Here is a 12,044-nt window from a genome sequence, read left to right on the forward strand (position 1 = left end):
GGGTATAGGGGTAAATGGGGGAAAAAAAAAAAATCACATTTTATAAATGTATCAGAATCAGAATCAGAATCAGAATCATCTTTATTTGCCAAGTATGTCCAAAACACACAAGGAATTTGTCTCCGGTAGTTGGAGCCGCTCTAGTACAACAAACAGTCAATTTACAGAACACTTTGGGGACATAAAGACATTGACAAAAAACAATTGTGCAAAAAGATGCAGAGTCCTCTAGCACTTAGAGCAGTTCGAACGACTAATATTGCAATAGTCCGGTGCAATGACCATTGTGCAAAGGGCGCTGAGACTTCAAGGAGTGTATGCGGTTTAAAGTCCGCCATCTCCTGGTTATAAAAAAAAGTGTAGCCTACACTTTCATTCCAATATGACAGGGGTAAAGTATGACTGCATATATGTACAGTTGTGCTCATAAGTTTACATTCCCTGGGCAGAATTTGTGAAATATTTTTTAAATATGACTGATGACTGAACATCATCCATCATTAGTTTATTTTGTGTTATGTTTTGTTTAATGATAATGCTTTTCTGAAATGCTTGACCGTTTAATTTGAATCCCATTAAAATAAAATTATGTGTTTCGCCTAGTCCTTCATGTTTTCTTTAAAGAATTGTACCCCTCTTACAAATTCTGCCTGGGTAATCAAACATATGAGCATACCTGTGTGTTTTCTAATTTACTGAATAAAAGTAGGGCTGTGAATTTCAAAATAAGAGCACGTAAATTTTAAAAAACAATTATATGCTCAAATAAAGTGCTTAACTTCAGAATATCCATCCATCCATCCATTTTCTGAGCCGCTTCTCCTCACTTGGGTCGCAGGCGTGCTGGAGCCTATCCCAGCTGTCATCGGGCAGGAGGCGAGGTACACCCTGAACTGGTTACCAACCAATTGCAGGGCACATACAAACAAACAACCATTCGCACTCACAGTCACACCTACGAGCAATTTAGAGTCTCCAATTAATGCATGTTTTTGGGATGTGGGAGGAAACAGGAGTGCCCGGAGAAAACCCACGCAGGCACGGGGAGAACATGCAAACTCCACACAGGCGGGGCTGGGGTTTGAAACCGGGTCCTCAGAACTGTGAGGCTGACGCTCTAACCAGTCGTCCACCATGCCGCTTCAGAATATCCATCCATCCATTTTCTGAGCCGCTTCTCCTCACTAGGGTCGCGGGCGTGCTGGAACCTATCCCAGCTGTCATCGGGCAGGAGGCGGGGTACACCCTGAACTGGTTGCCAGCCAAACGCAGGGCACAAACAAACAAACAACCATTCACACTCACATTCACACCTATGACCAATTTAGAGTCTCCAATTAATGCATGTTTTTGGGATGTGGGAGGAAACCCACGCAGGGACGGGGAGAACATGCAAACTCCACACAGGCGCGGCCCGGTATTGAACCCCGGTCCTCAGAACTGTGAGGCTGACGCTCTAACCAGTCGTCCACCGTGCCGCCAACTTCAGAATAATTCTTTTAAAAAAACAAAAAAAAACTAACAAAATACAGATAATTTTTGTTTTTATCTTACGGGTAGACGGAAAATCATCAATCATTTATTATACATTGGTAGAAGGGTTTTCCATAATTTTGAGGTCAACTTTGGGGGTGCGTATGATACATGGGTGTGCATTATACACGAGAGCTTTAAATAGTATTTTTTGACGAAAATAAAATTATTTCTGGACTTTTTGTATGCCATCAATCATAAAGGCTATTGGATTTGTGATTGGATGATCAGGGATGTGGAGGTAGAGCTCCCGCCTACATAAAGGTTATTGGATTTGTGATGGGATGATCCGGGATGCGGAGGGGGACCTCCCGCCTATAACAGATTTCTGCCTTATGCCGCAGAGCAGGCAACTAATTTTCAGCTTACATCCAAGCGTTATGCAGAGTCAATCATCATAATGCAGCACGAGTAGAAGCACAACATAGATCCTTCCCTTTGTCCATACCAAGACCATTTGCAAACTGAAAATAATACGTAACTAGAAGTAAGTTTTCTCCGAAAAGAGTCAGTGGTAACCCAAGGTTCCACTGGAATATAAAGTGCTCTTTTTTCTCATTAAAATATACTACTTTTTTTTGGCAGAGACTTTAACGGATTATAATTTTTGTTCATTTTCAGGAGGAATGATTATTTGAGATACTAGTATTGCGTTATGAGGGTGGTTTCGGAACGAATTTAACTTGTATCTCAAGGCACCACTGTTTACAGAATGTTACATTAAACAGCTTCTTTTAATAAAGAAATGGTAAAAATGTCTCTGCAGTCAGCTGACTATGACTTTGACCTGCCACTGATGGTTAACGGAATGAGATGGCCTGTTACTTCTCCACCGCCTTCCCCCTCGTCCATCTCACCCTTCTTTTCATCCGGCAGCAAGTGCGTTATCAAAGTTATTCCCTGGTCTATCACCATGGCAATACAACACCCACACATACAAGCCACAGGTGGGCTCCCTCATGGGTTGATGATGAAGATGATCAGGATTCCATCACACATACATTGCCTAATTCAGTGTCTTTCCTAAATTAGTGCTGTCTGCTCCACTGGAATTGTCCCCATCAAGCCTACAATTCCATGTGGAAGCTTTTACACAACCTTCTCAATCCTACACAAAGGTAAGTTTTTTTTCCAAAACTATTCTTTAGAGTCTATCCATTTAGAGTCTTCAATTAACCTACTACGCATGTTTTTGGGATGTGGGAGGAAACCGGAGTACCTGGAAAAAACCCACGTAGGCACGGGGAGAACATGTAAACTCCACAAAGGGGAGGCCGGATTTGAAACCGGGTCCTCAGAACTGTGAGGTAGATGTGCTAACCAGTCGCCCAGCGGGAGAGAAATGGGCTGAGCATGGGGCATTCAGGCATATGCAGATAGTGGTACAAAAAAAATTAAAATGTGTATTGTTCGGCCTTGGCGAACCGTTGTACTGCAGCTTTGTTATTGTTGTATCCATCTATAGACATCATTGTGCTGTACATAAAACCTTATCTAATACAGGACAGCAACACGCTCAGCAGCTCATTCAACTAGCCTTCACTCCAAATTTGTGAAGGACAGGTCTGTCTCTCCTGCTGTCAGACTTAACGACAAACACTGCTCTCAACAGGGTTCCATCCATCCATTTTCTATAACGATTCTCCTCACCAGGGTCACGGGTCAGCTGCACCCTATCCCAGCTTACTTTAGGCGAGAGGCAAGGTACACCCTGGACAGGTCACCAGCCAATCGCAGGGCACAGCACGTATAGGTGGACAACCACTTACGCTCATTCACACTAAAGGACAATTAACTTATTCACTCCCGTGGTCGTTTATATTCATCAAGTGGAATCCAGTCTTTTACTGCCACCAGTGAATATATTTGTCAAGTACGATTATAAACGTGTAGGTGTGGAAGAGGGTCTCGCCCAGCTTTTCTGTGAAATTCAGGTTTGTAAACCACTGTAATGCCTAGTAGATCCGTGTAGATGTCAGCGTTGAGAGAAGAAATGTCAACAAAGTGGAAGTCAAAAGGGAGCTTAGGCACCTCGCAATCGATATGTATATGTTATAAACAGACAATGCGTTGTGGTAGAATAGAATGTGTGTGTCGGGATCGTGAAAAAAGATGATGCAGGTCATGGAGTGAATAGCGAGCGCCATGTAAAAAAGTAACACTCGAGCCATGGGGTTAGTACTGTATTTATTCACATTCACATCTACATGTACTGTAGAGTATGCATAGTGTAGTTCAGTATTTTTTATTATTTTTTTTTATATACAGTATTAATCACTTACCGTATTACTCATCAGCTGCTAGTATTCACCAGTGGTGGTTATTCTACTTTATTGGTACATATATAGTTTTTCTTTATTTTGCTCAATACAATGCTCACTAATGTTGCTGCTTTTCACATTCACTTGTGTAAAGTATTTGTCGTGCCTACTGTATTTACACATGTAGAGTTTGCCATTCACATCCGCTATTTATTATCAATGTACAGAAACCAAATACACTGCTGCTGCCTATTCTGTTCATTGTGATTCCATGGTTTTGTAAATACAGTATATGTATTTTTTTGTGTGCTTATTCTTACATATGCATTTGTATGTGCTGAGACTGTCGACTTTGCTGCTGTGAAACCGGAACACTATGATGTACGTATTGTGTCTTTTTCAATTTTCCCTTTTCTGCCTCAGACACTGGAGCTCAAAGCAGCGTGCGAAGAGAACATCTGTTGGCACAGCATCCGAGGGAAGTGTGTACGCTGGCAGTTCAAGTGCAGTGACATAACACCGCCAGAGGGTAGGAGAGAGGGCGAGCTTCATTTGTTGGTGTCGCCATCATCGGGTTGTCTGGGGCCTGGTCAGTCCATCTGTTTGGCAATCAGGATCACGCCAGAGGCATTAGCAACATGTGAGAAATGACAGGAAACACACATGCATCTCAAACAAGCACCCTCTTCTCATTTTTCTTTTTTTTGTTGTTGTTTTGTTTTAAAATTTCCATCCTGGTAGACACGGTGACCAGACTTTCCCTCGCTCTTTACCTGGGACACAAAGAAGGGAGCAAGATGGGGCAGCTGTACAAAAAGCTTCCCATCACTGTTATCCACCAACTCCCCACTATAACCATCACCCCTCCACAATTGCTGCTGACCCCAGTACCCTTGGAAAGCAGCATAACAGCCAATCTCACCCTTCTTGCCTCAGGATATACCAGGTTGGTTCACAAGCAGTCAGTGACTGACAGACAGACCGACAGACAGACAGACTTTTTAAGGAGGCTCTGATTAAATTAGAGGTTTTCTAGGAGGCTTTTCCTGACTTTTTTTGTTGTTGTTACTTTCTGGTATAAGCCTGAATGTTATGCGCTATTTGGAACTGTTCGTAATTCATTTCAGCCTGTCTAAGGTCCCAGTTCCAGTTTAAGAAAGGCAGCCCCAAAGCATGATGCTGCCACCACCATGCTTCACTGTTGGAATAATGTTCTTTTGTTGATGATGAGCAGGGTTGCATTTGTGCCAAACATACCTTTTGGAATTATGGCCAAATAGTCCAACCTTAGTTTCATCGAACCAAAGAGTTTGTAAATTATTTATCTTGGTCTTAATTTTTTATCTCACAAAAAAGAAATTTGAACAGGGGTCTGTAGACTTTTAATATCCACTGTTTGTGTTGTTTTACTGCACATTTCTCTTGGATTATTTGCATTATGGTGATGACTCATACTGTTTATTTGCATATATTATTTGTCACCACCTATTTGGATTTTATGTAGACTACCATTACAATAATAAAGTTCTTTAACTGGTGGTTTTGTCTTTTATGGTTGTGGTAATCACTATTGCCACAGTTACTTTGAAAAAGTAACTTAGTTACTTTACTGATTACTTGATTTCAAAAGTAACTAAGTTAGAAAAAAGTAACTTTTTAGTTACTTTCAGCAGCTGTCAAGTGGCAGGAATATCACTGATTCACAGTACAAAAAAAGCATTAGCTTAACCGTACCCATTACTTTGTAATGTATGCCAGACAAGTTTCAGAATCAGAATCATCTTTTATTTGCCAAGTATGTCCAAAAAACACACAAGGAATTTGTCTGCGGTAGTTGGAGCCGCTCAAGTACGACAACAGACAGTCAATTGACAGAGAATACTTTTGAGACATAAAGACATTGAGAAAAACAGTCATTGTCCAATAAAGGGTTGCTAGTTATCTGGTAATGCCGGTACAATTTTTATTTTATTTTTTGTGACAATTGTGGAAAAAGATGTCCTCTAGCACTTAGAGCAGTTTGAATGACTAATATAGCAATAGTCCGGTGCAATGACCACTGTGCAAAGGGCACCGAGACTTCAAGGAGTGTATGCAGTTTAAAGTGACAAGTTGTGCGATAATCTGGAACAATGTTGATTGTGCAAATGTTGCAGATACTCCTCAGTCAGTGTGCAAGTGGGACAGATGCTACTCTGGCATGTGTGGACAGTATTGGTCAACAACAGATATGCAAATAGTGAAGCGTGGTGAGACTACTATAGTGAGTGCACAAGTAATGTATAGAAATGTGACGACAAACTCAAGACAAAAACAAATTGGCAGCATGTTGCAATGGAATTGTAGGTTAGCTGTTTAAGAAGTTGATTGCAAGAGGGAAGAAGCTGTTGGAATGTCTGCTAGTTCTAGTTTGCATTGATCGGTAGCACCTACCTGAGGGAAGGAGCTGGAAGAGCTGGTGGCCGGGATATGGAGGGTCCAAGAGGATTTTGCACGTTCTTAGTTCTGGCAGCGTGCAAGTCCTCCAGGGTGGGTAGGGGGGTACCGACAATATTTTCAGCAGTTCTGATTGTCCGTTGCAGTCAGAGTTTGTCCTTTTTTGTAGCATCACCAAACCAGAATGTGATGGAAGAACACAGGACTGATTCGCTGACCGCTGTGTAGAACTGCCTCAGCAGCTCCTGCGGCAGGCCGTGCTTCCTCAAAAGCTGCAGAAAGTACATCCTCTGTTGGGCCTTTTTGTGGACGGACGCCCACTTCAGGTCCTGAGAGACTGTAATAGCCAGGAACTTGAAGGTCTCGACGGTTGACACAAGGCAGCTGGACAGCGTGAGGGGCAGCTGTGGCGAAGGATGCCTCCTGACGTCCACGATCATCTCTACAGTCTTGAGCGTGTTCAGCTTTAGGTTGTGTCGGCCGCACCACAGCTCCAGCCGCTCCGCTTCCTGTCGATATGCAGACTCGTCACCGTCTTTGATGAGGCCGATGACAGTGGTGTAAACTTCAGTAGTTTGACAGCCGGGTGCGTTCAGGTGCAGTCGTTCATGAGAGAGAAGAGCAGCGGAGAGAGGTCACAACCTTGGGGTGCCCCAGTGCTGATGCTGCGTGTGGATGAGGTGGTCTCTCCCAGCCTCACCTGCTGTGTCCTGCCCGTCAGAAAGCTGTAAATCCACTGGCAGATGGCAGGCGAGACGCTGAGTTGGAGGAGATTGGAGGAAAGGTGTTCAGGGATGATGGTGTTGAACGCTGAGCTGAAGTCTACTAACAGGATCCTCGCGTAGGTCCCTGCACTGTTGAGGTGTTCTAGGATGAAGTGCAGTCCCATGTGGACTGCATCATCTGCAGACCTGTTTGCACGGTAGGCAAACTACAGGGGGTCCAGCAGGGGACCTGTGACACCACCAGCACGAGACGTTCAAAGGACTTCATGACCACAGATGTCGAGGCAACAGGCCTGTAGTCATTTAGACCCGAGATTGTAGGTTTCTTGGGGACTGGAATGATGGTGGACCGTTTGAAACAGGACGGTACTTCGCACAGTTCCAGAGATCTATTGAAGATCTGTGTGAAGACTGGAGTGAGCTGGTCTACGTAGACTTTGAGGCAGTATGGGGACACAAGATCTGGGCCTCCCGCTTTGTTAATCTTTTGTTGTTTGAAGATGCGTCTCACATCCTGTTCGCGGATGGTTAACGCAGAAGTCAGAGGTGTGATTGTGGTCGGTGGTGTGGCTAAAAAATGAAAAAAATAACTTAAATACGAGTGTAGTTGCAGCCACATTAAATGAGCAACTTAGAGCAGACTTGACATGCCAAATAGCCACCTACATGTAAACAAGCACACCATTCTCAGTATACTTCTTTAAAGACTATTAACTGATAGATAGATAGACAGACAGAGACACAGAGTGTAGCAACCCTGCCGATTGTGTGGGGGTCCATGAAGGCAAATGTGCGTGTGTGTGTGTGCGTGCGCATAATGTACAACGAACCTTAGTATTGTCCTCTTTAGAGAAATTTGAAGTTGTGACTGTATTTCCAATTTAACTATGCCAATCCCTCTTCAGAGTCGTCAGCATCTATTGTTTTTGCGCCGGTGGCTGCTTGGTTACACGTGAGTTGACTGTGTGCGGAAAACGTGCAACACATCACGTGACGTTATTGCCCCAGACTGCTCCGTTTATAAATATTTCGCCTTTTTTCGATATTAGTTACGTTAGTGTTGGTTATTTGTGGATAGTTAAGAATATAGTGTGTTTCGTCTGTTTTAGTCGTCATGACTAAAACAAAGGCTGAAAATTGGTCTCCACTTATGACATGCATCGTGACTGAATCAAGTGTCTTGGTTATTGATTTGCCTCATGTTCCCAAGCACTGTAGTTTGTTTATGATAAATAATGAGGACGAGCGCTATAGAAAATTAATGGATGGATAACATTTGTAAAAAGCCTTGTTTTACAAAGATGGATATAACATGTTAAGTACAATGTAAGGTTCTGCACAAACAGACTTTATGTATGCTTTGCTGCCATTCTGTTGTTTTCTTTGCAGTGGAACCAGTTTATCAGCTAAGGTCGATGAGGTTGACCTGGATGATGGAACCAAGGTGCAGCCAATCTGTGTCACCTTCCCAGATTGTAACACCATCCCTGCCCAAGACCAGGTAAGGTTTTGACTGATCTTGAAGGGGATTTATGCAATGTTTTTATGAGTTCTTTTATTAGTTTTTAGGGGTCTTAATGGTCTTGGGCCAGATATGTTTTTATCATAATCAACCCCCACGTTTCCTGAGCTCCTCTGGCACCGGCCTATTAATCATTCCTAGAACTAGAATAAAATTCAGCCTCTTCGTGGTTTTTTTTTATGGCCCGCGCCTCTGGGACAGCCTGTCAGAGGGCATCAGGAACGCAGAGACTGTTAATGCTTTTAAAAGAAGGCTCAAGACTCACCGGTTTGATTTAGCATTTAACTGGTTTGCTTCGCTTTTAACTAATTTCTTTATTATTCATTTAGACAATTATTTATCTACACTTTTGCTTCTTCATTTATCTATTTTTTTATGTGATTCATTTATAATTTTTTTATCCTCTTTTTAGTATCTCTTATTGTCCTTCAGTTTTTATTCTATTCTATTTTCTTTTAGCCTTTTTAAGTTTTACTCCAGTGTCTCCTCATGGGAACCTCCACACTGGGAGCTGTGTTCGGGGGGATGTCGCCCAGCAGTTTCCCCGAAACGGGGGGGCCACGGGCTCTCTGCACAATACAGGGAGTCCCCCTCCGGTCTACACTTGTTGTGGTGGTCTCTGTGGTTGCATCCTCTGTGCCTGCGGCCTGTGGCACCTCTTGGTGTGGATTGTTCCCACAGGTTGTCTTTCCATGCCCAGGATCTTCAGTGTCTTGCCATGTCTCAATACTATTAAGCAGAATGTGCTGTGTTTTTGTGTGTGTGTGCGGGTATGCGTTTGTATGGGGGAGTTTGCATTTATACTGTTTGTGGGAATGGGAGGCATGGGGTTTTCAGTGTTCCCTACTATTCTAATGGTCTGTTTTATCTCTGTGAAGCACTTTGGGTTGCAATTTGTATGTAGGAAAAGTGCTTTAAAAATAACATTTGCTTGACTGCCTCTTAATCCCGTGTTAATATGACTGTAGTCTGTCACTGTTGAAATAATCAACTTGCCATTGATCCAAACCAGACAGCCAGTGTGACCTCACTGATCTGCAGAGTGACTTTTTTCTCTGTGGTGACTCTGGCCATTCGCACAGTCGTCACCTTCTCTGATCACCTAAACAACAGGTAACTAGCTCCTGGTTTAGTCTCTAAAAAACGGGAGTACACCCCACACATTTTGGTTAATATTTTATTAGATATTTTCATGGGACGACACTGAAGGATTGACACATCTATTACAATGTTAAGTAGTCAGTGTACAGCTTGTATAACCATGGTAAGTTTCTGTCCCCTCAAAAGAACTCAACGCACGGCCATTGATGTCTAATCTGCTGGCAACTAAAGAGACTACACATCAAAGAGAAAATGTCAAAACTGGGCCCCAAGTGTCAATATTAGGGGTGCCCACCATTTTTTTCCAGCACTGCCTTAAACCTCCACATCCACATACACCTTTGCAAATTAGCATTTCTTCAATGTTGTCCAATGAAAAGATACGATATTTAAAGTAATATTTACATAAATGAGGGGTGCCCTCAATTTTGTGAGATAACATAGCTGTCATGCTAAAGTCCGAGTTATTTTGGATGTTTTCCTATTGGTAAATGTAAAGAACCGGTGGTAAACATGGATTTGTTCCAAAAAAAGGTCTGCCAAAGTAGGTGACCCTCAGTCGCCGCAGCAACAACAGAAATTATATTTTCTTTAGAGCTGTTATTTTGTGGTCAATTTATCACACATTTACATTGTTTGAATTTCTTCTGCCGGCTGCAGATTCAAGGTCAAGTTATGTGCCATAAGTGACAACTGTTTGTTGACCGTGTGGCCCCAAATGGCTCTTCAACGCTCCATGCAACAGATAGTTCTCAGGGCCGGTACTGTAAAAGAGTCACACACACAGACAACATACATTACGTCCATATTTATGAGTGAGTGACACATGCCTCTTCTCACCCAAGCTAACACTATATACTTTCTGTCTGTGTGATCGGTGTTCAGGAGCTACAGTTATTGAAACCATCACACATCACACACCAAGTCTTGCATCAGACCCAACTTCCTCCTCCTCCTTGTTCGAACCCATCAGCTCAACACCCAAGAACTCATCATCAGGTCAGAAAATCCCAGGTTTACCACAGATGTAATGTTTTGCATGTTGTTTTGTTTAACTGGGCATGAATATTCTTGTTTAGATTCCTTCTCACAAAGTGAGATCGGCAGTCAGAACAGCAGTCACAGTTTTCGTAACACAGACACCCCACAGACTGATATCGGTGTGCCACTATTCCCTACTGCTACCTCAGTGGAGGGCCAATATTACCTGGATGTATTATTAGCATTGGAGAGGTGGTTTAGCTTCTTTGGCTGGCTGAGTGGGCCACACCCCATCACTATACCACACACACTCAGAAGGTATATTCTGCTCTTCAAAGTTACCTTAATGGGGTCATGCGTCCTTAGTTTTATTCCAAATTTTTTGTGATTTTTTTTTTTTTTCCTTCTCTAGAATTGTGTCTGAAGATGCAGTAAATAATCCTAGTGGACAGGCACAGGGGGTCAGCCAAAAAATAGACTCCAGGTATGCATCCGTAAAACGTAGGAAACTGAATGAGGCAGTCGGTATGGATCATAAAAACATGTTTTGCCTGGTTGCATATTTCAAACGTGTATGTTTTTTGTTATTTTAAATGGTGCTTTGTCTAGGTCTGCAGTGGAGATGATTCATCATCTGGCAGGCAAACGGATTCCCAACATTTCTCACTGTCAGACCTTTTCCACAGATGTTCACCTGCGCACTCTGCAGCTGCTCCAACAGCATGAGGCCATTTTTGCTTTTCTCAGGTCAGCTCGTGTTTCAACACTGGAATTCAGTTTACATCCTTGTCCCACACATGCTACATTGCATTTTCAGACATTCATGTGTTCAGGGATTCTTACGTCTATGGCCAAGCAAGCGCCTCAGCTGGTATCAATGGTCAACTCAGGAATTCAAGTATTACTGTAGCATAACCTGAGTGTTAATATTCTTTGTCAAATTACATATGGTACTTGATTCAAGTATTTGAGCCAACATGGTCAAGGTCATTCTGGATCCGTTTTTCAAAACCAGAATGCCACTTGATTGATTTTCCAGCTGAAGAGTTTTGTTTTGAGTCTTTTGGACCTTATTTTTTGAATTTGTGCTCAGAGTACAGGGAGCCTGTTTGAGTCACATCCGACCTGAGTACTTACTGGATGTGCAGGAGTTCAACCACTGGTGCTCGCTCCAGGTATACACACCCTCACTCAACAATTTGCTTCCACAGTATAACTGCAAAAGTAAGCTCATTGAAGTATTTAAATGACTGTTAAACTAAAAATGATTAATTATTGTTTTTACAAATCATTGAAGATGAGATGTCATTCCAGCATGGAAACAGAACAGTTCAAAAAAATTATATTAATATGATAGTCATGCCTAATCTACACTGGATCCACCAATATTTAACACCACTTAAGTCAGGCATATTGTCAGAGATGCTACTATCATTATGACAGGCCATCTTAAGGATTTAGAATTTCTTTTATTGGGTCAACTTA

At 42.5% G+C, this 12,044-nt stretch overlaps 1 protein-coding gene across 1 annotated transcript in view; it reads left to right on the forward strand.

Annotated features, from left to right (window-relative positions):
* Window positions 1–12,044, forward strand: part of LOC133413968 (cilia- and flagella-associated protein 47-like) — a 72,175-nt gene that overhangs the window by 24,934 nt on the left and 35,197 nt on the right. Inside the window, exons 23-34 of the mRNA XM_061698937.1 lie at window positions 2,300–2,480; window positions 2,566–2,651; window positions 4,218–4,434; window positions 4,536–4,740; window positions 8,345–8,456; window positions 9,490–9,590; window positions 10,239–10,339; window positions 10,464–10,577; window positions 10,658–10,877; window positions 10,972–11,043; window positions 11,169–11,306; window positions 11,653–11,734. Of these exons, the coding sequence (XP_061554921.1) occupies window positions 2,300–2,480; window positions 2,566–2,651; window positions 4,218–4,434; window positions 4,536–4,740; window positions 8,345–8,456; window positions 9,490–9,590; window positions 10,239–10,339; window positions 10,464–10,577; window positions 10,658–10,877; window positions 10,972–11,043; window positions 11,169–11,306; window positions 11,653–11,734 (1,629 nt within the window). The remainder of the gene's footprint in view (window positions 1–2,299; window positions 2,481–2,565; window positions 2,652–4,217; window positions 4,435–4,535; window positions 4,741–8,344; window positions 8,457–9,489; window positions 9,591–10,238; window positions 10,340–10,463; window positions 10,578–10,657; window positions 10,878–10,971; window positions 11,044–11,168; window positions 11,307–11,652; window positions 11,735–12,044) is intronic.

The sequence above is a fragment of the Phycodurus eques genome, chromosome 1, assembly GCF_024500275.1.
Source record: "Phycodurus eques isolate BA_2022a chromosome 1, UOR_Pequ_1.1, whole genome shotgun sequence".
Classification (NCBI taxonomy): Eukaryota; Metazoa; Chordata; class Actinopteri; order Syngnathiformes; family Syngnathidae; genus Phycodurus; species Phycodurus eques.